At 39.5% G+C, this 27,872-nt stretch overlaps 2 protein-coding genes across 4 annotated transcripts in view; one reads left to right on the plus strand and one right to left on the minus strand.

Annotated features, from left to right (window-relative positions):
• irf1b (interferon regulatory factor 1b) overlaps positions 1–27,872 on the minus strand; it is a 66,014-nt gene that overhangs the window by 29,345 nt on the left and 8,797 nt on the right. Inside the window, exon 3 of the mRNA XM_085364651.1 lies at positions 17,818–17,908. Coding sequence (XP_085220777.1) covers positions 17,818–17,908 — 91 coding nt within the window. The remainder of the gene's footprint in view (positions 1–17,817; positions 17,909–27,872) is intronic.
• acsl6 (acyl-CoA synthetase long chain family member 6) lies at positions 1,039–26,385 on the plus strand. 3 transcript variants are annotated; one of them, XM_085364648.1, is made up of 20 exons: positions 1,039–1,253; positions 2,540–2,654; positions 4,235–4,299; positions 6,686–6,787; positions 6,944–7,043; positions 7,646–7,824; positions 13,341–13,373; positions 15,231–15,282; positions 16,830–16,943; positions 17,132–17,187; positions 19,807–19,941; positions 20,342–20,476; positions 21,207–21,302; positions 21,482–21,554; positions 23,170–23,258; positions 24,914–25,030; positions 25,146–25,289; positions 25,476–25,577; positions 25,679–25,750; positions 26,245–26,385. In XM_085364648.1, the coding sequence occupies exons 1-20, from the start codon at positions 1,050–1,052 to the stop codon at positions 26,383–26,385; spliced, it is 2,124 nt and encodes a 707-aa protein (XP_085220774.1). In that variant the 5' UTR covers positions 1,039–1,049. The 3 variants fall into 3 exon arrangements, with proteins under 3 accessions (XP_085220774.1, XP_085220776.1, XP_085220775.1); XM_085364650.1 differs by having other exon boundaries at positions 16,830–16,907; positions 17,114–17,187; XM_085364649.1 differs by having other exon boundaries at positions 16,830–16,903; positions 17,110–17,187.

Here is a 27,872-nt window from a genome sequence, read left to right on the forward strand (position 1 = left end):
AAAAAGACCATAGAGACATGGAGAAGACGAATAAGAAGAAGAAACAAACCAATTTTTTTAAAAGAAAATTCAGATTTAGCTTCACAGCTTGACTGTGGAAGTGAAAGATTAAGTATTTTACACCTCTTTAATTTTTATGCTTATTGCTGCAGACTACTAACAGCTACCAGACAGTGGTTTTGTCTGCTTTAACCCTTCTTCCTTTTTTCCTTGAAGCACAGACATTCTGTGTGGAAAGTGCACATGTGGGTTTTCCTCACATGCAATGAAAAAAAAAGCATAAGTGCCATCCCTTGGTTTAAAAAAAACTAAAGAGTAGGCTTGCACATATTAGTATATGTAACAAGTAGATACTGCAGTCAGTGGCGGTTTATCTATAAGCAGCGTTAACTGCGGACATCAATATGAGGATGCAGAAGAAAGAGACTTGAGACAGAAATATGAGGTCATGTTAGTGTATTGTTTGCCTTTTTCAGGCAAGTAACAAGGATTAGTGCCCAAAAATGTGATTATCTGAAAGCAATACACCTGTCAAATCTGATTTGTCATATAAACAAAACAATCAGTAGCACTTTATTATATGGCTCATATAATAATATATGATTCCTCTAGGATTACAGGCAATCTCATTGTGTTTTACCTAAAATTTCATGTAATTATATTTAACTGCAAATGCTTCCAGGAAGTGAAACACTACTTAAAGTTACAGTATAATTATACCTTTCCTGTGAAATACCAGAAGTTACACACTATTACGCTACTACTTACAATATAATTATTTCTTCATACTTATTTTTCTTTAATTATTACTTAATGTATTGACCAGCAAGGATTTGTAGGTAAGTATACATCATAATTTCAGCTAAATAGATTTAAATTACTTTTGATTCCAGGGGAATCGATCCCACCAAACATTGAGTAAAATATTGATTTACCCTCCTCCTTAGCAAGTTGTGTTTAAGAAAAATGAATAATGGTTTGAAAGGCGTTGTAAGAAATCATTAGTAAAAGACTGCCTTGTCCCTTCTTCAGAGCTGAGTTCCACCCTGATGGAGAAGATGCAGGCCCAGGAGATGATGAGTGGCCTGAGGATACCGGAGATGGACGAGCTCGGTCAGTTCTTCCGCTCCCTGCCGACCTCCACGCTTGTGGGCATCGGCGCTCTGACAGCTGTGCTGGCGTACTGGTTAGCCACCAGACCCCGTCCCATCAAACCCCCCTGCAGCCTTCTGCACCAGTCTGAGGAAGTGCCGGTGAGATATTCACAGGTCCATAAAAGCGTTAAGTTTTGCATTCCCAAATGCTTTCAGTAACATAGACATGTTTGGACATTCAGGCACAAGTAGTAGATATTTTTCATGTTAGTCTAGTCCTTCACAGTAAAATGGGGTCGATCAGTACTCTCTGTGGATTTTCTTTTGTTTTGTTTTAATGCACTCATGTAGGTCACCTTCAATTGTTAGCAGCCAGTGACGACACTAGGCTTTGTGTCTAACAATAAAGGCTAGTATTTTAGTTTTCTTTGCCCTAGCTTATACCTGTCAGGTTATTCTAAGCATCTGAAGCTCGTTACGACAGATGGCCTTCTGATCTCCTCCTCTTCTTTTCTAATAACAGGCAGTAATGGAAACCACAGTAGTACAAATGTAAGCAAAATCAAACATCGAAAGTAGCCTTTCATGCCTTGTTACTGTAACAGTTTCCATAATATGCCAAAAACTCTCGTACTGTAGCTTTTAGCAGATGTGTGGTTTTTATTGTTTTGATTGAAACACAGTCCTTCACAAGCATACACTACGCAACTTCCTGTATTTGGGAAATAGAGAGCTAAAAGACAGAGCAACCAACAAATTCTACTTCTACTTGACTTTTAGTTAATACTGAAGCGCTAAGGGGAAATTGTGCCCTTAGTTTAAACCCTTTTACTGGTTTAAACTAACCACCATACCAGTGAAACCAAACACTAGGTTTTTCACCCATACTTTGCACCACAGGCCTCCGAATACCAGCCTTACCCTGCAGCATCATGTTGTAGTGTAATGTGAAACCTCGAGAGGCTTGTTTTCTCTTTTTTCATATACATATATATATATATATATACCTATACGTGACACAAGCCACAGTACAAGCATGTAGTGTACAGTGTGTCTTGAGTCCTGGCTGCCTAATCTGTTCAGTCCTTTCAGGCTAAATGACTCATTTACAAAGTGGAATTTGCATCTACTATTGTTTTCTTTATGGGAATGAGCTCTAGTCATCCAGAATGTGTCTGCAGTCTAAACACAGAGGAAGCTTAGCAGCTCACATATTTTTATAGGCATTTGTTAGCTGACAAAAGAGATGGATTATCTCTTAGAGGAAAAGTTAGACAAATTTCTTCCTAAACTCCTCCACGCTCGGGTATCTATTTGACAGTGTTTTTACAAGGGAGAAAAATTAGATCTTATACCCTCAGAATTTAGAGGGAAGAAAAAGCCATAGAAATGACTGATGGTGTTGCACTGTTTTCTTTGTCTGTCGCTCTTTCTCTGTGCATCAGCACGAAGATGGGGGTCGCAGGTCTATGATGGGTGACCCCTCCAAGCTGCTGACTCATTACCATGATGACGCCAAGACCATGTATGAGGTTTTCCAGAGAGGACTGCATATATCTGGTGGGTAGGATGTGAAGTGGAAACATTTATACACAAAGCTGGAGAGAGCTGGAGCATGCCAACTTTCCACGTTACTGGACTGGCACTTGCAGATTGGCCTTTACATAAAGGTTTTGTGCTCTTAATGACCACTCAAAGTGCTTCAGACTTCAATGTAGCCTCTGTTCCTCTAGAGTTGCTCAGCTTTTCTCATAAAGAGTCATACCTCTTTTTTCATTCATGTTCTCATGTACATTTTATAAACCACAGGTTTAATAACAAGTAATGCAGATGATAGAAGAGGTCAAAACATGTAATCTCACTAAATACCACTTGTAAAACTGACATGTAGCCATATTAGTGTCATTCATCCCTTTCTGTCTGTACTTGTATTTACTAATCCTGTCTTTCAATCACCCGAAGACTCTTTAAAAAGACTATGAAGAATATGTCCATATACATTTTACAGTGTATAACATAGGCTGTCATAATCTCAGATTTTCACACTGCCCAAAAATCTCCCTATTTATGTGTTGTTAGTATTGTGTTACTTTAAACAAAAAAATAATAAAACTAAACACGAGCCGTGACTGTAAAACGTTAATGAAAATTTAAAACCTCAAAGCAGAGCAAGGAGCTCTTACAGCTCTCACAATGAAATAGATGTTTTGTTTTGGCACTGTTTTCACATTGATTACAACATAATTTTAAATGATCTAATCTTATTACAATATTAGATTTCCATTTGCCCAATATACAAAACCTGGTTTGGGGTTTTAGCTTTCCAGAGACCCTGATGAAATAAACATCTGTAGCATACTACAGTACAACATAAAGCAGGCTATAAATGTAAGAATGGAAATACAGTTATCTGATCTGAACTCAAACCGTGTTTAAGCTGCCAGACTTGCAGTAAAAATTTCCCACACACGCAAACACACAGAAGTGTGATACAGACAGCACAGTGTGACAGTGCAGTTGTCTGATTGTAAAACCTCCAATCATAGTGTTTCTCTGCTACTGGAGATAAAATGAATCCTGTGGTTGCCAAGGCGATGGCTAGCGTTGCTAACGGTAACAGTGTCAGGGCTCATGGCCAGCAAGTTTAAGACACATAATTGAGTGACTCACAATGCAGAGATATTGCTCAAACCACACCTGCCCCACACTTGTCAGAGTGGGCTCTTCGATAATTGGCCAGATCGTACAGCCACAAGAAAATGACATCAGTTGGTCTGAAGTAGAAATGAATTGTTTTAGTCAGTTTGTCTAAGGCAGTGATAGTCAAGCAGTCTGGGTATTTCACAACTATTTCAGAGATTAGAGAATTAGATCGATTTTATTTTGAACATGCAAATGTAACTGAAATAACAAGAGAAAAAAAAGCAAAAAACAAAACTTAAAAATCATCAAGTTTTCATGTATATATCTATGTCTACAGAATGCCTGTGCTCGAAATTATTTCTGCATTAGAAAGGGTTATTTTCACCTTGGTGTGAGCCTGAGGTGTTTAAATTACTATTAGATTTAAAAACCTTAATGATGTTTATGTCCAGTCACATAAGTTAATCATTTGTTTGTCTCCTTTCTGCGTCCAACAGGTGATGGACCTTGCTTAGGCTCACGACTCCCCAACCAACCTTACAAATGGATGTCCTATAAGGAGGTTCGTGCCATTCAGGGGACATGTTTTTTCCCTGTAACAACAACAGCTGAGAGGAGAATAAAACAGGGTGACCCCTCAAAGGGGAAAAGTACCAAATCCTTATGCTACAAAATGCTTCCAGACTTCTGATAAAGCAACATTTATAGGAACTATTTTATACATTATAGCTGCTCAAGCATGATTTTCTGCACCTCACACTTCTGATGCCAAACATAATCATTACAGTCTTTGTAATGGCAGTTGATTGACTACAGTATAAACTGTGCAGACTAGTCTGTCATGTGCCAGTGTAAGACTACAGTCAGATGACGTTTGCAGCATTTACACTGCAGAGACTCTGCAGCACCCACTCTGCCTTAAAACCAAATTTGGTACCATCAAGAGCGCTACTAAATAACTGCAGTCTGCAAACCTTGCTATATATAGATATTGACTGGGCTAAACAACACTTCTACTTTATATGTGCTATAGGCAAGTACTGCTTTAAGTCCAAGAATAGATCCCACACTATGACTTACTTTGTCTGATGTTAACTGCCATTTTTCAGATCAGATCACTATCATGTCTGCCACCCTAAGTTGGCTAAGACGTTAAGAGAAATGATTGATGCTATCCTGCTAGAGCAGACTGACTCTATAACTGCTGTTCACCTTCCATCCTGCAAAATCTGCACAGCACACACGAAAGCTGCAAGCTACTTTGCAGAGGTGCTATTGTTGTTCGTATAAGTTGCTGAATAAGAATATTACTCTTCAACACAGCTAAAGACTTTGTCCCTGGAGGTGAGGTTTCAATTCACATACTTAATGTAGACACACAGAAACAATCTAAAAATACAAGTATGATTATATTCGGAAGACCTGAAATGCAGAGTACATCATTGGCAGGGGTGTAAGGTGTGATTGGCCACCGATGTGAAATAGCTCACCACTTCAAAAGCAGCACGTCCCTTTATTGACTTCTTATACTCTGACTGCTTGATAACGGATACACAGCTTTAACTTATATATATGAAAAATTAAATAACTAAACTATTTTTGTCCCACTTAGTCATGACAGTAACAAAGAAGAATACGGCTGGGAGTTGTGTTTTGGATCTTTGTTTTTTTGCCAGTAAATTTAGATACAAGGTTACCAGTTAATCAGTTTTTATCCTGCTCATTAATTTCTTTCATAAACAATAAAAAAAAATTACATTCCTCTATTTATTCCATGTTTATGTAAGCAGTAGAGACGTTTTTCCACAGCCAGTCCTGTATATTATAAAATTTCAGTCTCCCATCCCGCGTGTTAGTTCCAAGAGCAGGAGATATAATCACTTATGTCATGACTCAGCGATGACTGTGGACCAACATAGATTAAGATAGCTATACAAGGGTATGATATTATTTCTTATAAATATAAAATCAACCAACTGACTGGGGAAAAAAGGGAATATATTAACTACAAAGTCTTGGTCACTTGTATTATACTGGCTGATTTCAGCTGCATCTTCAGGGCCATGTATGAGCACTGGTTTGTATATAATAATTACACTTCCACCGCCTTCTGCGCTTCTATGTGTGTGTGTGTGTGTGTGTGTGTCTTGGATATGCCAGTGATTGCAGCACAGTTGGCGAGACATGTGGAAATAGTTATTAAAAGCAGAATAACTGAAAACTTCCCATCATCCAGTAAAGCAGTTTCAGGTTCCAACAAATCTGTGAGCACAAGACACTGGCACTCTCTTGGAAAGTCACTGAAGTAATGCTGGTAGCTGGAGGGAATTTTCTGTTAAAAGCGATGTCAAAATCTACAATACACATGAGATATACGACACCCTGTTTATCTGTGACATCATCGTATTTTACAAGAGAAAAGTGGGTGGAATTTTTTTTTCTTTTTTTTTGTCATTCACTCCAATTTCCAGGATGTCAGCCAGGCAAATCTGGACTTGTCTTACAGACTCATTGAGAGACTTAAAAAGCACTGTGAATTTTTTTTTTTTTTCTAGAATGGAAAATAAGGTTTGCCTTAGACCTTTGCTGAAACACGAAATCAAGTGTGTTATTATGTAAGTTTCCACAGCTGTATTAATCCCCATTTACTGTGATGTCTTTCACAATCATGGTAATTTGTAGAATGTGAATCATCAGTATACACAGCAGAATATTGCTTTAAAATCAAAGTGTGTTTCTTAACTCTCTCGAACTAAAGAAAGATCACTAACACAAGGTTGGGTTTCCCTTTTTTCCAAAATTAGAGGTCAGTTTATTTAGCTAAATTGCACAATACTACCAGAAGCTGAGCAAAGTTTTTTTTCACTTGGAAGATTAGCTCAGGATTTGTATGGTTTTGTTCCACTTGGTCCAATCAGTTCTCACTTTTTTTTTCTTCAATTAAATAGGTGACAGCCCGGGCAGAGCATCTGGGCTCAGGCCTTCTGCACCAGGGATGCCAGCCCAATCCGAATCAGTTCATAGGGGTGTTCGCTCAGAACAGACCCGAGGTAACTGGCACTCTTTTTGCTCAATCTTTGTCTAATCTGCGTGTAGCCCTAATTTTAAGTATATGAACTTAAAGTTATTGAGGTTTTCAAGTGCAGGATAAAGTCCGACCTCAGATTGTATTCATTTATTTGTATTTTTGTTCTGTTTGACTGTAGTGGATCATCTCAGAGCTGGCTTGCTACACATATTCGATGGTGGTGGTTCCACTTTATGACACGCTCGGCCAAGATGCTATAAGGTTCATCATAAACACTGGTAAGAACACAAACATGACAAAGACTGTAATGACTTCACAAGCTTTGAGTAGGAAATGTAGATTTAACAGCTGTCAGTCTGCAGGCTAATAATTGTGGGGCATTGTGAGACATATTAGAACATGTGTGTGTGGATTTTTTAAACAGGAACTCGTATCAGTGTGAGCCGTAGAGCTCCCCTCACTGGTGGCTGACTGCATCTTTGTCACATTCATACAAAGTGCTACTTCCTGGATTTAAGCTAATGTGTCATTAAAACATTTGGTAATTGTAACAATAAGTAATTCTGCTGCAAAGGAACAGATGATAGGAATTTCATGTGGTGTAAAAGCTAGTGCTTGAAAAAAGAAAAGAATATATTGGAACAGTAAAATCATCATAACTTTAAAAATAACATATGTATTCAAGATTTTACAGCAACCCAAATGATAGCTCTAAAATCGATTAACGGGATTATTTTTACTTTGAACCCTTCTAAATTCAAGATGTGACCAAATTCCAACTGATTTCCAACTCCACATTTGTTTGTGTTCCTTTTTATTTCTTACTTTGATGATGTTCACACAAGGGAGCGTGTGCTCTTGTGTGCTTGTTTCATTTCAGCTGACATCTCCACAGTCATCTGTGACAAAATGGACAAAGCTCGGGTGCTTTTAGAGAATGTGGAGCGGAAGGAGACCCCCGGCCTGCGAAGAGTCATCCTAATGGACGCCTTTGACTCTGACCTCGTGGAGCAAGGCAAGGGCTGCGGTGTCCATGTGCAGGCCATTAAAGAAGTGGAGGTAAGACATGTGGGACTCTGGTATGCCTGTGACACGGCACACCATATGTATGTCAAGTATTTAGACTGAGGAGTGCTAATCTATTATATATATATATATATATATATATATATATATATATATATATATATATATATATATATATATATATATATATATATATATATATATATATATATATATTAGGGGTGCAACGATACACAAAATTCACGGTTCGGTTCGGTACTTTGGTGTCACGGTTCGATTTTTTTTCGATACAAAAAAAATGTTCATGCCTTTTTAATTTGTCATTTATTAAAATTATAAATATATATTTTAACTCAAAAGTACAGTTTTTAAATTTAACCCTAACCCTTGTGCGTGTTTTTTATTTTGACAGCGAATGCGCACCTGCGGACCACTTATGTGCAGCCCTGGTTATTTAGCTCGTCATATTGCAGCCACAGAAATTCTTTTGTCCATGAAACCATAAAGCTGCACTTTCTTTTTGCCTTATAGTCTGATTTGTCATAACTTCTCCGTTTTGTGGTAAGCTTTTCTTTGGCTGTCACTTCTTCACCCTGACCTGTCTTATTTGGCTCAGCAGAACTAAAATATATATCTGTCTGTGAAGGTTCTCAGTCATCCAGGTCATCGTAGTCAAATATAAATCCTGCTGCTTTTACACACGCACTCACATAATCTCAGCGATTCTCTGCGCGATCAACCTCTCACATGTTTAAGCTTGCTGCGGGAGATTTCACTTGTCATGTTTGCATAGTAAGCTAACGATTGATAAGACGATGTCAGAGGAATTGGTGCACAAATTATCATCACTCACCAATCAGTGCTGTCGCTCTCTATACACAGTTCGCACGATTGCAAAGTGAAAGCAAAAAAACAAGCGCAAATTCAAACGCGATTTCAATATGTCACATATTGACAGTGGCTCACCGATGCCAATGACATAATTACCCAGCTACATTTCCGAAAGAATGCAAAAGCATTGACATATATTTTTCCTTCCTACAATAGCCCGACGGGCAGGGCAGAGATAGATTTTGGTAGCCCGACTGAAAAAAAATCGCTAGCTCCAGGACGTTGGGCTAGCGATATTGCGAGCCCTGTATCTGATTGAGGAATCACTCATCTTTGGAAAAGAGAGTTTATTACAGAGAAATGTCTCTTTCCAAAATAAAAGCTATACTATCCGCTTCTTCTGGGCTATATTCTCAGCAGCATATTAAACGGCTGTCTAAATGACTCGGCTAAAGTTAGTAGCATGCTTGTTGTTTTTGTCTTTGCACTAGGATGATGTCGGCGTAAATGTGCAGTCATATTCGTTGTGTTCCCACTAGTGCTTTCAGGTTAATCTCGTTGAAATGACCTTAACGCCACAACACGGCAAATCTCCGTTAACGAGCTACCGCCGATCGCCCCGTGCATGGGGCTAGACGGCCAACACGTTAACGAGCTAACTGCGCTAACACACTAGTTCCCACCCATGTAATTGAGCATTGCATGGCACATCCAACATACTGTTTTACTTTAGTCCATGACTCGCTTACCTTCAGGGTCATACGTCACATGAAGACCAAAATAATTCCAACGCCAGATCTGAATGAGGGTGGGGGAGGTCCATGTTGCAAGGAGAGCTTAACTTCTGTCTCGCTAGCTTGCCCTGCGCTCTTCCTTCTGACGATGCTGTCTGTGTTGAGCGCTCAGTGAATCTGCGTTCGACTACTCCGCCTAGGCTGCACTGTCGACCCTAGGCGGAGTAGTCGAACGCAGATTCACTGAGCGCTCAACACAGACAGCATCGTCAGAAGGAAAGTTGATAAAATAAATTACAAATTTTGTATTGTTCGATACATATGCGTACCGAACCGAAAGCACTGTATCGAACGGTTCAATATCGATACGAATATCGTTGCACCCCTAATATATATATATATATATATATATATATATATATATATATATATGTATGTATATATATATATATATATATATATATATATATATATATATGTATGTATATATGTATATATGTATATATATATATGTATATATATATATATATATATATGTATATATATATGTATATATGTATATATATATATGTATATATATGTATATATATGTATATATGTATATATGTGTATATATATATGTATATATGTATGTGTGTGTGTTCAGTTCAGAAACTTTATTGTCATTGTCACGAGAACAACGAAATGAAGAATAGTCCCCGATCATTGCATCATCCCTAGCAATATCAAAATATAAATTAAACAATAAAATTCAATAAATAAAATAGATAGAATACTTAAAATACTAATAAGATGTAACAGTAAAACATTCACATACATTCCCACACACATGCTTCAGGCCGTGCATAGATTAACACAAGAGTGGCGTGATGGACATTTTTTTGTAGTATTCAGATGTGTTATTGCAGTTGGATAACAGCTGTGTTTGAGTCTATTAGTCCTTGCTCTGATTGCCCTGTACCGTCTGCCTGAGGGCAACAGTTCGAACAGGGAGTGGCCAGGGTGTGAGGTGTCTTTTATGATGTTTTGGGCCTTTTTAAAACAGTGGGCATTGTGTAGAACTTCCAGTGTGGGGAGAGGGCAGCCAGTGATCTTTTGGGCGGTGTTAATGATCCCTTGGAGTGCTTTCCTCTGAGCCCCTGTGCAGCTAGTGTACCAAATACATATGCAGTAAGTTAGAACACTCTCAATGGTGGCTCTGTAGAAGGACACCAGCAGTTTCTGTGTGATGTTATTCCTCCTGAGAATTCTCAGGAAGTACAGTCTCTGTTGGGCCTTTTTCAGCAGCTCGGAGGTGTTCACACTCCAGGAAAGGTTCTCCTCTATATTGACTCCCAGGAAGCGGAAGCTTTCCACCCTTTCTACACAGTCCCCATTTATGAATAGTGGTTGGATCTCTGCCTTTTTCCTTCTGAAATCTATTATGAGTTCTTTGGTTTTTGAAGTGTTGAGGAGGAGGTTATTGGCCTTACACCATGACGTCAGCTGCTCCACCTCGTCTCTGTACGTAGACTCGTCTCCCTTGGAAATGAGCCCCACCACTGTGGTGTCATCTGCAAATTTCACAAAGATGTTGCTGTGGTGGCGAGGAGTGCAGTCGTGTGTGTAGAGAGAGTAGAGCAGTGGACTGAGCACACAGCCCTGGGGTGAGCCAGTGCTGAGACTCAGGGCTGAGGATGTGTGATGGCCAACTCTGACTCTCTGTCTACGGCCCGAGAGGAAGCTGTTGATCCACATGCAGGTGCTGTATGGAAGCCCCAGGTCTTGTAGCTTGGCCACCAGTTTGTGTGGAAGGATGGTGTTAAAAGCTGAGCAGTAATCCACGAAGAGCATCCGCACATAGCTACCATGCTCTTCCAGGGGAGTTAATGCAGCATGGAGTGCTGTGGCTACAGCGTCTTCCGTGGACCGGTTTGCTCTGTAGGCAAACTGGTGTGGATCCAGGCTGCGGGGCAGGGCTGCTGTGATGTGTCTGCGGACCAGCTTCTCAAAGCATTTCATTACCACTGGGGTGAGTGCCACCGGTCTGTAGTCATTCAGGCCGGTGATGTGGGGCTTCTTAGGCAAGGGGACTATGGTGGAGGACTTCAGGCAGAGTGGGACAGTCGCCTGTGCGAGGGATTTGTTGAAGATCCTGGTGAAGATCCCAGCCAGCTGTTCTGCACAATCCCTCAATATTCGACCTGGCACACCATCAGGACCCGCCGCCTTCCTCGGGTTAACAGCCTGCAGCATGCGCCTCACCTCGTGCTCTTCCAGGGTGAGGGTGGTGCTGCTATGGGTGGCGTGTTGCTGCTGTGGCTCCAATACCTCCGGTACCCTGGTCTCAAAGCGGGCGAAGAAGATATTCAGCTCCTCTGCCAGCTCCAGGTCACCGTCCACAGCTCCGAGATTGATCTTATAGTTGGTTAGGTGCTGGATGCCTTGCCACACCTGCCGGCTGGTATTACTCTTCAGATGGTCCTCAATCCTCCTCCTATAGTCCCCCATTTGCCTCTCTGATGCCTCTCTTCAGGTTGGATCGGGCTGTGGTGTAGTAATCCCTGTTGCCAGACCTGAACGCAATGTTCCTCTCCTTCAGCAGCTGCCTGACCTCCCGGGTCATCCAGGGCTTTTGGTTGGGATAAGCCCGGATCCGTTTGACTGCTGTAACAGTGTCTATGCAGTGTTTTATATAGCAGAGGACACTGTCTGTGAACATTTCCAAGTCCTGATGTTCAAAGATATCCCAGTTAGTCCTGTCAAAACAGTCCTGCAGCTGCTGAGAGGCACCCTCTGGCCATATGGTAATATTCTTTGTGATGGTAAGAGCAGTTTTCTTGAGGGGGGCATATGCAGGGATTAGAAACAGTGACAAGTGGTCAGACTGACCCAGATGTGGCAAAGGTCTGGCCCTGTAGCCCATTTTGATGTTGGAATAAACTTTGTCCAGAATCTTGTCACCCCTAGTGGCACACTTGACGTGCTGGTGGAATTTGGGGATTGCTCTTTTTAAGTCTGCGTGATTGAAGTCCCCTGCTACGATATGTACAGCGTCAGGGTAGGTGCTCTGTTTATTATTGATGTTTGTATGCAGGAGTGCGATCGCCGAGTTAGCATTAGCATCTGGTGGTATGTAAACAGCTGTTATTATGACAACGGTGAACTCCCTAGGTAGGTAGATGGGCCTGCATTTAACAGTCAGATATTCAATGTCCGGTGAACAGTGACGGTCTATTATCACTGTGTTGGTACACCAGCTGTTGTTCACATGCATACAGAGCCCCCCTCCTTTGCGGGAGGGGGGCTATATATATATATATATATATATATATATATATATATATATATATATATATATATATATATATATATATATATATATATATAGTCTTGGTGTCATTAGCTCGTAATAAAACGACATCTTAAACAGATCCTGTACAGCAAAGAGAATTTTAACATATATGCTGTATTCCTTGCTTTGTCAAAGTGATAAATCATGCAATATATGCAGTACGTGAGCTGCAGAAGGTTAGCGCAGTCTCTGAAAATGTAATCTCATTCTCAGTCTCATGTAGAGCACGCATAACTTTGTTTTGTGTTGTCCTCATCCAGCAGATCTCGTTTGCTAGATGCGTGACAAGAAATGAAAAGGCTGAATGAGTTTGCTGATGATATCAATCACAAACTCAGCAACAAAGCATATAGAAATGCATAAGTGTTGACAGCTATGACCTATAGTTTTAAATGACTTGATACCAGTATGACCCACATTGATTATTACTTCCTTCTTTTCAGCCATGCACAGCTGCAAATGATTGGGGCTTATAGCCTAATTGTGGTAACCGCTGCAGGCTCTTTTACAGTGTAGCAACCTGGATTTAGAAAAGTCCTCAACAGAACTCAGAAGACATTAGTCCATATTATAGGATATCACAATAAAGCTATAATGTTTAAGAGCATTATACAGTGATTTAAAGTTGCTTTCACATTGTTTCTTTACAGGCCCTGGGTCGAGATCACTACAGAAAGCCTATAGTAAGTAACTATTTCAAAACTTCTAAAATAGTTTCAAAACAACTGGTTTTAGGCATGCTAGTAAAGTTTGTGGACCAAAATGGGTCAAATTCTGAGTTTGGTTTGGTAAAGCTTGTGTCTGTGAAGGTTCTCAGTCATCCAGGTCATCATTGTCTAAGGGGCTTGGAAAGAAAAGCACCTTCTGTAAAAACCTCTGTAAGTTGCTTGAAGACGTTTCACCTCTCATCTGAGAAGCTTCTTCAGTTCTAAGGTCAAATGGTGGAGAGTCCCAGATTTAAGCCCAATGAGAGTGTCCCCCCTCTGTGTTTAAAGGTGGTTGTTCACAGTGGACATAGATGGCTTCTTTCACTCCTCTTTGAAACCATCTATCTTCTCTGTCCAAAATGTGAACATTGGTGTCCTCAAACCTTTGACCTTTGTCCTTTAGATACAGGACAAAGGTCACGTTGAGGTGGATCTTCTATGTTGTGCCTATAAAGCCACCTCGACGGGACAAGATTCGGCGGTCCATCTGCATCTAAAGGCCATCAGAGGCGGTGGTTTACGACACCAACTGTCTGCCATCTATAATCCAGTTTTGAGATCCCTTTCCAGACGCCTTAACGCCCACTCACATCCTGGGCCTTCTGACCTCAGGAACTCACATGATAGGGTGGGACTAGGTTACATAGTGAGTTCATCCGAAACCTTGGCTGATTGTGACCTACACCCGTTTTCACACCTTGGCTCATGTGATTAGGTAGAGGATCATTAGGGGGTCCATTGTCCCTTTTGGGGTGATACTCCCACAGGGCTTAAATCTGGGACTCTCCACCATTTGACCTTAGAACTGAAGAAGCTTCTCGGATGAGAGGTGAAACGTCTTCAAGCAACTTAAAGAAGTCCAGACGCTTTTCTTTCCAAGCTCCTTCAACTTTTGTAAAGCTTGGCGAGCATCACATGATGATTGCGTGCTATGGCCGTATCAGTCCAGTTCACTTCCCAAGGCCTTGGTGAGCATGGTGAATATTTTTATCGAAGTCATCGTTAGCCAGTATTCTTAAATGTACAAACATTATGCCAAATTAACACTTTTCCCAATCAAAACAACAAAGATGGCAGCTCACCAGCCTCTGCCAAAGCTGACTAAAAACCTGCAGTGATCAGGAACTGCTTAAAAAAAAAAAAAGAACTTCCAAACAACGTGAATTATTTTAAATCACCTTCTGCATTGCTCAAGCATCTCCATTTATGTAAATTACACAAAACGGAGGCTAAAATGGTTGCAGGATGTCTTATTTTGATTACAAGTGAAGTTCATGCCTGTTTTTAGTACAAAATATCGCATGATCTCCTTTGGATTAACTGCACTTAAGTCTGTCGGGTGATTTGTCTAATAATGGGTTATGTTCACATATGAACACAAGAAGACAGCAACCTATTTTTGTTGGATGTATCTGTGTATGTATCATAACAGCTCTGACAGTTTTTCATCTACTTAGTGTTGACAGGTAAAAATTTGAACACTGACACGCAAGCACCAGCCCTCTGGCTAACAGGTATTGACCTGTTAGCCAGGTTTTTGCCTTTTGTTCAAAATTAGAGAGAGTGAGGGCACAACTGGGTTGAGCATGCAAAACAGATGCCGTAAAGGGCTGGGTGCCTGGCTACAAATCCACCCTGAGGGCAATTATCAGGTGCACAAAGGCAAAAAAAAAGCCCCCCACCCAAACAAAAAAGGATTAACATATGGAAATGTTTGTTTTCTAGACTCACATGCATTGGTTCAGCTTGCTGTTGAGGAAGCTGCTAGAAGTTGATCTCATGACAACCTGCATGTCATCTGACAGTGTTATGTTGTTGTTTTTTTCTTCACAGCCACCATCCCCAGATGACTTGTCTATTGTGTGTTTCACCAGTGGAACCACAGGTAGTAAATGTTTCTGATGTTATAGAAATATCATATGTGTCACATTTGCAGTTTGTGATATAAAAATACTCCATTATTAAGTAAGAAGCACATAGGATTTGTATTCTCATCAAACTGTGTTGGCCAGTGACTCCAGAAGCAGCAGCAGGTCACAGGTAGCGCTTTTTCAAACCTTTCCTGTTAAAAAACAAACAAACAAATAAGGTTCATCTATTTGGACTTATTGCACGGCAGGGAGGTTTATCACATAAACCACAAGTCTTGTGTTTTCTAAGAGCTTTCTGAGTGCAAAGCATGTGCCACTGCCTGTGGTGAATATGAGGAGTGTGACAAGAATGCTTACATTAAAAGCACTCACAGTGCTCGGTGCTGCTTATAAGCCACACGAATAATAAATATAAAAATAAAACAGTGTTGGCCTTTCAAAATGCCTAAACTAACTAACTTTAGATGCTTTCACATAGTATTGTTTAAACACTTAAAGCGCTAAAATTATTCAAAGCAGTGATGTTTTCAAAGCCTTAAAGAGAAAGGTGTACAGGAGACATGATGCTGGTAAGTTATTAAAGTCAGTCCACAGTGCAGTTTATTGTAACTCGTGTTGTGCAATTTCTATTTACTTTACTTTGAACTGTATCATTTACTGTAAACCCAGGTTCTTCATTGCAGCACAATAATCCAGTAGTGAAAGAATCATTAACCCATTCCCCTCCCCAACCTCCTTCATTACATAAATGTCATGGCTTAGGCCACAATGCTCCGTTTTCAGAAGCTTCCCACAGCACCATCGACCACTTAAACCAACAGTAGGAGGGAACAAAAACAGGGTCATGTGAGGACCCACTAGTGTCAGATTGCAAATTGCAGCTCCCACATCCACGGTCTGTTGAAAATCCTGCCTCCTGCTGGCGTTAATGACAAACACATGCAGGCACTCCAGCAGAGGATTCGTTTTCCTCACATCACTCTCCGTTTCTTGAGAATTCCCTCCCGCGCTGTTGCGACATCTAGTCTATACTGAGCGTACAAGATTGCTTACAGCTGTTTGAGTCAGCTGACATCTCAGAAAGAGGAACCTTAGTTTCTAATAACCACTCTTTAAAATTGTGAAGGAAGGACTGGGAATGAGAATAAGATTAAGAGGGCATTACAGTAACAGAGAGTACTGTTTTTTCAGTGCTTATTAGGAAATGCCAAGAGAGGAGGAAAAAAATAGGAGAAGTTGAGGTTGAAACTGTGATGTAATTATTTCTATATGCTTTAGAAATAAACCATGCAGTTTGCATGGTTTGTGCAGACTGGCATGTGTTTTTGCAATATTCATAATACTGGATTCTGTTTAATAACCTAATGTATAAGGTGCTGCGTTAACACGACTCGTTTCTGGCTTCCAAGTTATAACTAAAATTCTGCTGAACCAGGTCTTTCTTTCCAAGCCGAATTCCTTTGGTGTTCACTTGGATGACTGTGTGCTCCTAGTGAGGAAATGTGTTGTGGAATCTGTTGGGCAATTTCATTATAAGTTTTTTTTCCTTCTGTTCAAACAGGAAACCCAAAAGGAGTCATGCTCACCCATGGAAACGTGGTAGCTGATTTCTCAGGCTTCCTTAAAGTAACAGATGTAAGTCACCCTCTCCTCTCTGAACCTATGCTCAGGAAATGTTTTCACACCTATCCCCCAGTCGTTTATGGTCTTTTGCTCAGTGATTCATTAGCCTGGTTGCAATGTGTTCATTTTCTCGTCCACACAAATTCTTGAAAATCCAAGTTTCTGTGTCAAAATAGCATCTTTAACTCATTTGACTGTGTCTCTTGTGTGTCCTGCAGAAAGTAATTTTCCCCAACCAAGATGACTGCCTCATTTCCTTCCTGCCACTGGCTCACATGTTTGAGAGACTTATTGAGGTAAATGTGCCGAACTGTCATCTGCAATCACACTAATGGGATAGTAATGAGCTGAAGGATGTTTGTGGGGGAGGAGGAAGGAACTTCCTGTAAGAAGTATGACACTGAAGGTGGGCACTAATTACTGTAGGATTGTAAAAAAGGGAGAAAGAAACCACCCCAACTTTTCCTTCCCTGTCATCAGTTTTGCTTTCCATCTCTACAAAAAAAATTGGCATTCCTGGACTTCATGGGAAGTGAAGGCACGTTACATCATTTCCTAGCCCAGTGAAACACACACACACACACACACACACACACACACACACACACACACACACAGATGACAATCTTCATTAATATTTGTAAAAGCTTTGATAATCAGTAATCAGGTTAGGTTACTCAAAGACAACATCTGCATGCACATGATTTACTATAAAAGCAGCGGTTCCCTGCAGCCTGCAGGTCACTGATAGTATTTCTTCTTTGCCCTGCAGCTGAGCAGACTTTCAAAATACGTTTCTGTGGAATATTAGGACTGGCAACCACTGTAGGGTATTGCAGTAAGCTTTACAAAGAGCCCACTGTCTCCTGCCTGTGGAAAAAACAGAGTTTCATTTTCATTTTTAGTCACAGTCTTTGTACAGTTACCTTTCTGCCCATCCTTCCACTGGGATGCTTTCTCTGTCTAGAGGTTTGCTTTTCATAGGCACATCTCCCACAAGAAACCCTGGGCATGTTCCTGCCAAGAAATGAGGAGTGTTTTTTAAATTAGGTGTTTATTTACATGTTACTTACAAGAAGCTCTATAGCTTCCTTTATGCTCTCTATGCCATCTCTTTCAGTTACAAGCCAGATGTTATTTCAGGCCTTAACTAAAAGCTGACAGCGAAGAGAGCAGTTACAGTGTAGACCTCAGTGAGGTAAAGTGGCAGTAACTTGTGGCCCTTTACTAAGAAGCTCTGAGTGTGTGCTTTTGCTGCTGCTCATTAGTAACTCTGGATTCATCTTCAAGCCTAACAGCAAATATTAAAAGGTGATCAAATCTAAATTAAGTTGGGCAATAAATGTGTAGATTCAACTTAGATCATTTTTGTGTTGCACATGGGTGTGAGCGGTTAGGCTGCATCAGGTTGAACCTGTCTGGTAAGCTGCTGCTAGCAGCACATTTGTAGACAGCGTGAGACTCAGACACAGGAAACCACCTAATCTTCCCAGAGAGCAAATACACCAGATCACAAAATAGAGCTCAAGTTCAACAGTCGCAGACAAACACAAACACACAGCTCTATATCTGATGCTGGCGAAGTCTCAGTCAAAGAGAGAACACAAGGCGGTCCCCGTGTTTTGCATGTCCTTAGATGGTGTTAGAAACCGGAAAGCAGACACTTGTGGTGCCCTTTTTTTTTCAGTTTGACAACAAAAAGAGGCGCGCTGAGTTGATAGTCAGTTTGTGGAAGTGTCACAATCTGCATATGATCTAGAAAGAAGCATGCGGTGGTGTAGCCGCATGAGAACAAGAACTGCGAAATGAACTTGAGCATTTAGTAATTCTCTTTCAAACACTTTGTGTATTTCTATGGGACGCAGTTCTGGAACCCAAAAGTAAATCCTCACTGCATAATGAGTCACTTTCTCTGCTGCTAACTATAATTATTAGAGGTAACACAAAGGAGTCATACCTGCACTAATACAGATTGTAGTGTTACATAAAAATAAATCAAGTCGGGTTGTTTAAAGCCACTTGAAACAAAACAAAACAAGGCTGTCCATCATGTCTCCACGCCTCGTCCAGTCTGGACTCATAGTTACTGGAACGATGACATCACACGTGACACTCTCTTCTATTTCACTCACCTTGAACAGCTGCCAGAAAAAAAGATAAAACTCCACTTGGACCAACTATAACTGTAAGATGCTGTGTAAGCACTGACTAATCATAAGTGAGTCATGGGTGCTATTTTTCCCCCCAATCAACTACTTTTTCATTAATACTTCAGACACATTTACCTGATAAGATCTCTGCAGAGGTGTTGCCTGAACATGCCTTGGAGCCATTTTGCATTTTTTTATACCCTGTACTGGTGTTTTTACGCAGCTAAATGAAAGTCTTCCACGACTAAAGTCTTTACTACATTATATTTATCATACAACGTGTGTAGACCTTTGTTTGAGCATAGGTTCTGACATAATGAGAGCAAGATCATGTGCATGACAATGTAAAAACACTACCGAAATAAACGTGCAAGCTATGAAGTTCCTCTTTTTGCTAAATGACATTAAATGAGTTGCGACTGTGGGAAAAACAAGCCTTCCGACAAGTATGATGACTGGTGCAGCCAGTATTTCACGCGGGTGCCCCTCAAGGGCCAGTATTTTTTTTTTTTTTTTTTATCAGAATTTACTCATTAGTGATGCTTCCCTTATCATCTGTATTACAGTTAGGTGAATGAGGTATTAAATGTTATAGAAACCTCCCTTATGAGTGTTTGCCAACATTATTTATTGGTAGTAATGTGACTTTATTTTTAATATTTCATGATTAAAGGCTCCACTTTCAGTGCTGGTATTTTGTCTGCAATGATATCAGAAAGTTAGGAGTGTTCATTGCTCAGTTGTGTTATATATGTCTGTCTGCAGTCTGTGGTGTACTGTCACGGAGGACGGATTGGGTTCTATCAGGGCGACATCCGTCTCCTCCCAGATGACATGAAGGCCCTGCGGCCGACCATTTTCCCCGTGGTGCCTCGACTGCTCAATCGCATGTATGACAAGGTGAGATGAACAGATACCAAGACTGCTTTTGTTTGAAGCTGTTGTTAGTTCTGACTGAAGCAACCGGTCCATTCCACTTAGAATTACAAAAGATGTTTGGTCCTGTAACAGGAAAACAAGCACCTAAACTGGCAAATGTTACAGTTTAAATGTGAATGTAGTTTGCTCTAACTCTCCAGCATATACCATTAAATCAAGTCTGCTCAACCCTAGAACCTCTAAATTTCAAAGAGAGCCATTAGGGGGTAATAATGTGAATGGTGGCTATTTGTTGGTATTTCTTGCTAGCAGATAATTTTGCTAATTATCTACATAAATAGCTGGACATGTTTTAACCGCTATATCAGCTGAGACAGGGCTGTCGTCAACTAAGAAATGTGTGTTTTCGCTTTGTTACCAGATTTTCAGCCAGGCAAACACCCCGTTAAAGCGTTGGTTGCTCAACTTTGCTGCCAAGAGAAAAGGTGCTGAAGTCAGCAGCGGGATCATTCGCAGTGACAGCGTCTGGGACAAAATCTTCTTCAGTAAGATTCAGGTAAACGGTGTTTCCAGCACCTAAGCCCTGCGCTACTATGGACAGACTCTACAGCTGTTCTTATAGCCATGCTACATCATATTATATATGCTACGCGTGGTTGTGAAAAAATGAATTATGATCCATTTTGATATCAAAGTTACATTTATACATATGTTCCTGTGTGTTTTTAAAGAGAAACAAAAACAGTTGCATAACTATCATAAACAAGTAGGTTAACAGGACAAGTAGCAGGGAAGGACGTTTACATCCAGACGTACTTCATTGTTGCGTTTAAGCCTCTTGGTATTTGTGCTAGTTATGCAATTTACCTTGAATGTCAGTCATTCCCCTTATTGTTACTACTTATTTTAACCATCCTTGATTAAAATCTCTTAAAATCTGAACTAATCTGCTTCTTCAGGACTGTGTTGGTGAGATTGTGTTTGCATTTTATTAGCCATGCACTCAATGAAACAGTCTTTGTCCTACCAGGTCACTAGTGATTTAATCTCAGTTTATTGAGGTGTGTAAGTAACACTCCTGTGAATTTAAAAGTAAAAAGTCCGAAGTGGCACATGTGAGTAAGGCTAACTTTGCACAATGTCCCGAATTCTTGTCCTCGCATTGTTCGCACGTCATGTGTGAAGGTCAGAATGTGACAACATCCGGACTGGTGCCGTGAAGCTTTGTGGTTTATTTTTAAAACAGAAAATAATGAGCCTTCTGTATTTACAATGTGTTTCTGCAGGCTAGCTTGGGAGGAAGGCTGAGGATGATTATAACAGGAGCAGCTCCTACCTCACCCACTGTCCTGGGATTTCTCAGAGCAGCTCTAGGATGTCAGGTCAGACCCAGTGCCCTTATTTCTCTAACAAGCCCCTGTGATATGAGAAATAGGTCTAAACCCTTAACCCTAACCATAACTTTACAACTGTCAAGTTTTTTGCTGTCAGTAATTTTACAGATTTTGATTCACAAGCTAACATCTACATTTGCTTCAACATCACATGTTTCTGCGTGCAGGTGTATGAGGCATATGGCCAGACAGAGTGCACAGCTGGCTGCACCTTCACCACACCTGGAGACTGGACCCAAGGTAGGCGACAGTGATTGTGCAAGCATGTAGAAGACAGATCACAAGACAGATGTATCCTTATCTGTCTTTGAAGCACTGAACCTGTTTACGTGACTCAGTTCAAAGGTTTTAAAGTGTTAAAAATGGATTATGATTTTAAGGAATGACCAACAACCATAAACCTAAATAGATCCCTAATTACAAGTCTTTCACAACTACTTGGCACTGTTAAAAAGCTTAAAACTTTGTGAGTGAGCATGCAGTTTTGAGCTGATGTGATGGCATAGACCCTCAAGGAGTATCTGTTTTGCACCCAGGTGGAAAAAAAGCATAGGCTGAGAGTGTGTGGCAGGCTGAGGAAGAAACGACTAAGGAGAGTACTGTTAGAAAAAAAAAACAAGTCTGGAATTGTGAGCAAGACAGGAAGGAAATAGCTGTTAGGTCATATTGCAATAGTTAACACTGCAAGTTTAGGTGATTTCCAACAACAACAAGCTCAAATAAAAGACCAATATCTGCTATAAAGACCCGTTTTTACCCTCCAGATTGGGTGTATTGTGGCTGTGTTATTTTCAGCAGCCAGGCATTGCAGGTAATTTCCAAGTAACCTCTATGCATTCATATATGCGTGAAACTCTGTTCTGATTGGCTGTCTAAGTCAGTATAATGTGGAGCTTTCTCTGAGAGAGAAATATATTTGCTGCACGCAGTTAAGAGACAGTTGAAGCGAAACAAAGTGCTGATTTTCATTTTAATTACTCATTTTCCTTTCCTAGTTCAAAAGTGATTGGAAAGTTTTTCATACATATAAAAAAATATATACACTGTTCCCTTTTAACAGTGCAACACAAATGCAGAACAACAAGAAGACTGTAAAAACAACAAAAGTGACAAGTTAACAATAGAAAAAGAAGGCAGAAAAAAAGAACATGTGCATGAATGCATGAAGCCATGGGCAGGTGTTATGCAGGGGTGCGCGTCTGGATCGGTGGGTGGGTTTGCTAACAAACATAAAGGGTAACACAAAAGTCAAAGAAAAAATTAAAGACTAATATTATTTAAAATGATGTTAAAAACTACTAAAATAAATCTAAATTATACTAAATTTAAAATGTTATTACAGCTAAAGAACTGAACATGAAGCACAGAAAAATAGGCTGATATTATTATTATTATTATTATTATTATTATTACATTATGTTAAAGTAATCAACTCAAAACCTCCTTTTTGAAAAGTAAAAGCTTTCCCTGTGTTTATGGCCACATATTTTTTGAATTGATTGTATTGCATAAACGAAGGTCTGAAGCAAACAAATGTGCTCTAAGTGTCAACCTATTGTGAGACAGTGTGAGACAGAGCTTCATAATACAGTCAAGCATCACCACCTGCTGTTCACTTCTGATAATTCACAGATATCTGTAACGCTGTCCCAAATGATGACGACTAGTTTTCCTTTAGATTTAATTAGTTAGTAAAAATATCGTTAATTAAACCACTTTTCCTCCTCACATAGAATTGATGCTCAGTGTTGAGCATTTTATCAATTTGTAGTCCTCCTTTTTGTTCAACAGTGGAAAGTGAGGAAGGAAATCGAGTTGTTGTGTTTCTAATGTTCCTTCTTGTACTGACCAACAGGCCACGTTGGGGCTCCGCTGCCATGCAACCTCATTAAACTGGTGGATGTACCTGAGAAGAACTACTTCGCCTCCAAGGGAGAGGGAGAGGTAAGCAAAGCGATTTCAACAGAAACACAAGATGCACTTAGAGAGCACAAACCTAAATTAAAAGCAGCATTTACTTTCAAGGAAATAGTATTGTATTTTTGATATATTCACTTTCTCTTCTTTGTTCTTTTTAAACGTACTTTAAGACGTTTGTAGTGCAATAAAAATCACACGGGGGGGAGGGGGGGTGACAGAAGCTTACTTTGACTACACAACCATTATATAGTAGGTGATAATGGATAGTAGGTACTGATTTGTAAATAACTGAAGATAAACAGCATGAGCTTATTATTAGTTATTATAAAATTATACTATAGTTTATTATAACTAACTAGGCAGCTCATTCACTTTCTCTTCACAACACTTTATTTAAAGATAGAAAACACATTTTGGGGTCAGCTTGAAAGAAAGATAGATGTGAAATGTAAAGGTAAGGCCTAAGGTCCAATGACTTAATGTTTGGATGCAAATGCAATATAATCTAATATCTAGAATCCCCATGCACCAGTATCATTTCCTAAATTTTGTCAAAACAAACAAAAGCAGTAGAATTTTAAGAACTGTTTAATGATTTAATCAATTTTATAAAAGTTTGACCTTAACTGACCTTGAAGAAGTTGCCAGAGGTCCAAAGAAACGTGATATTTGGAATCCCCATATTTTGCTTCCTATATGCCTATATGTTGTCAAAAAACAAAAACAATAGCATTTAGAAACATAGCTTTAAATAGCTCTATTATCACTATTATCATTTTGGCTTGTAGATCAATCTACTGGCCTTGAAGGAGAGGTCAGAGGTCAAATGTGACATGATATTTTAAATATTTATATAGCACTTTCTATCTGTTGACAATACACCCCATACTTATAAGAGTCATAGTTTTAAGTTATAAGGCTTTTTGTCCATTTTCAACCAATAAATTATTAATTTGACCTTCATGACCTTGGCGCATGTAAGGCACATTTCAGTGGCTTGTTAACAAGACGCCACTCTACACCTCTACAACGTTTTACGAGAATTCATCGAAAACTTGTTTATAGACAGAATGACACGTATGCATGCAAATGCAACCAAAAACGTAACCACTTTTGTGGTAGAAATAAGTAACATACGTGCATATGTAAGGATGTGTGTAGGTCTGTAGGTGTGTTTTCACTGTATGCCAGAGAGTAGTTTTTACAGCTTTGACGTGAGCATTTTGAAATGTCAGGAAATGAGGGCAGATGTGAAGTGTGTTATAAAGATCAGAATTGAAAACTGATTACCAGCATACCAGCATATAGGGGTTGACACAGAGGACAAATACAGTAAAGGGAAAAAGAAAGTACACATTTCTAAAGTTTTACATGTCTGCATATAACCTCGCCAGGTTCTGAAATTAGGTAACTGCACCTCAGATGGAGAACCACACATGACTTATTACACTGTTTACACTTAATTTTGGAATCTGATAAGAACCGGATATTTTTTTTATTATGTCCTGATATGTAAAATGTTAGAAAGATGTACTTTTTTTCATGTGACTGTACATGTTTATAGGAAGGGTAACGTATACAATTTTCGGACTTTATAAACAACGTTGCATGTGTTTGTAGAGGACATGTGCTTAACCTCTAACCCTGACCCTGTTTGACTTTTCTAATCTGTCAACCAGATTTGTGTAAAAGGACCAAACGTGTTTAAAGGCTACCTCAAAGACCCAGAGAGAACAGCGGAGACACTGGATGCCGATGGCTGGCTCCATACGGGAGATATTGGGAAATGGCTACCTGTACGTATACGCAGCTTACATTTGAGACTAGTCATGGATTTTGAAAAATCCCTTGTGTTTATATGAGAACAATCCATAATATTTTGTTTAAAATGATATTTCTCGTTTTCCGTAGAATGGCACGCTGAAGATCGTTGACAGGAAAAAGCACATTTTCAAGCTGGCGCAGGGTGAGTACATCTCCCCTGAGAAGATCGAGAACATCTACATTAGGAGCGAACCTGTGGCACAGCTTTATGTTCATGGAGATAGTCTGCAGGTAAGGACATTTAATCATTTACAGGAAGTGCAATGTGAAGTAGAACTCCTGCTCAAATTTATGTGTTCCAAGGCCTGGTAGTCATCTTTGGCTCCTAAGAGCCTGCAAGTACATCTGGGCTATGTGTTGCTTAGTGTTGATTTTCTATTTTGATCACTATCCAATACACCTTGTTTTTTTTCTCAGTCCTGTTTGGTAGGAATAGTTGTTCCTGACCCTGAAACCATGCCTGAATGGGCCAAGAAGAAAGGTATCTTGGGCACCTACGAGGACCTATGTAAAAACACTGTAAGTGGCATATGGTTGTAACACTTATAGTTAATATTATTAAAACCTACTGGAAGTTATTTAGAAATGTAACAAAGCTCCCTCTCTCCTTTGTTTAACAGGAGTTAAAGAAGGGAATCCTTGAAGATTTGGTGCGTCTTGGAAAAGCCAGTGGCCTCCATTCTTTCGAGCAGGTAAGTAGGAACTTAACTGTTTGTAAGTGTATTTTTTCTTGATACCTTAAGACATGTAAGATAACATTTTACAGTATCTCCATAAACAGTATGTGCCTGAAGTAACATCTTTTAGATTAGATTTTAATGTCTTTAAGTAATCTAGTTATTCACAAATCCCTCCAAGCAATACCACAATATCTAAATTAATGAAATACTGCAGATACAGCTATGGTAATAAAATATATATGTTTTAAAATAATAATTAAAATATTAATGTTTTAAATTATTTCAAAGGAGATTAAGCCAAGTGAAACAAGAATGCTACTGGCATAAATTCTTGTGCTGTTTGATAAGTTATATGCTACATTTATATACTATCAGGGATTGGTCTTGTGATTCCTGCAAGAGTATTGGCTAACAATGCATTTGTGGCTATAAGATGAAGTAAACTTAAGAGCAGTATTTATCTCATTCACCATCATGTTTTTTTCTTTTGTTTTATTCTTCTAAAGGTGAAGAACATCTACATTCACAATGAGATGTTCTCCATTCAAAATGGCCTGCTGACTCCGACGCTAAAGGCTAAAAGACCGGAGCTGAAAGAGTTTTTTAAGGCGAAGATTGATGAGCTCTACAACAGCATCTCTATGTGAAGGCTGGCGGACCTGAGTTTTCTTAAAGCAATCAAACAACAACAACAGACGCTTTGTCCAGCGACCTGCAGTGGGACAAAGATGTGTCACCTGACGCTTAACGTGCTTTCGGAAAGCAAAGCAAAACTGGCCCAACGGTAGATGATTAAAAATGCCTAGATAAAAACAAATTAAAGAAATCAATAAAGCGAAATACAATGCACATTGTCATATGTATTTCCTTTTTATGTACGCATTCACTGTTTCATAATTAATTGAAAACATATTTTAAATCGACACTTAAAAATTTTAGTCCATAAAAAGGAACGTATTTCTTTTTTCGTGTGACATGAATTTCCGTCACAAAACAAAAACAATTTCAGGGTTAGCCAGCAGAGGGCAGCATGGAGTTACCCATAATGAATGTAAAGAATGGTTACTGGGATTTTATAAGGGGGTGAAAGGAAACTTGTTCTTACTACAAATGAAGACGCATCATAAATGCCAAAACTCTCCAATTATTTAGGGTGCAATGACTCAACCGTTTTAGGGGTATGGCAATGTGTTGACTTTATTAGCTAGCATTAGCTGTAGGGATACTGCTACTTACTGTGAATTAAGTTCAGTTAATCAGCTGTCAGTTTATTAGGGGACAGGTTAAAAAGCTGGGGGAGAACGTCTTGGCACAATTCACGTGATGTGCTGATAGCTGATTTCTGTATGCATACAGTAAACAATGATTTAAAGGAGGACAACAAGCTAATGCTAGCAGATTCCCACATGGTAGGTAGAGTCTTATTAGTACATCACTAATACAAATATCAACTGATTAAATTCAAAACCAATGTCTCAGTCAGTTTGACTCACGCCTATTAATTTTAATGTCAGATGGAAAATCATGTCACCGAAAAACTTTCCATTATGTTATTTTAGAGTTTAGTTTTTAACATTGGCTTCTCACATGATTCACACTGTCAGTGAATACAAAAAAAGATAATAATGTCCACGAAATGGTGTGTATTGTACGATGTATTTTTGTTTTCTTTGTTTTAATTGAGGCATTTAAAATCATCCATACATTGCTACCTGCTATTGACCCAAAAACAAATACACCCACTCCCCAGCATCAGAAACTCAGCATCATCATTCCCACTTCCTCAGCTCTTCTTTCCTCTTTAAATCTACCAGCCAAACAAAACTCATCTGTTTTACAAGAGTAACACAGTCATACGACAGCAAGTGTGATGTTTTAGTGTATAGTGTAGCTCCAGGAGATGTCAAAATGTACATTAATGCTGACACCTTGTAGAATTGTAATGGATTTCATCCCCAGTGGAAAAAGTTAGATTTTCTTTCAATAAAAAAACGGCGCTAGTAAGGTGGCTGATACACCACCCCGAACAGATACAAGAATTAAAGTTGGGTATAACCCAAATATGGTGCAATTAGATGAAATTACACCCTTCTGTTTGAAAGCAGATTTACAATAATAAGGTTCAGAGAGAGAG

Source organism: Diplotaxodon limnothrissa, linkage group LG10, assembly GCF_057381915.1.
Source record: "Diplotaxodon limnothrissa isolate DT_005_m linkage group LG10, D_limnothrissa_male_GT1.1, whole genome shotgun sequence".
NCBI classification, from domain to species: Eukaryota; Metazoa; Chordata; class Actinopteri; order Cichliformes; family Cichlidae; genus Diplotaxodon; species Diplotaxodon limnothrissa.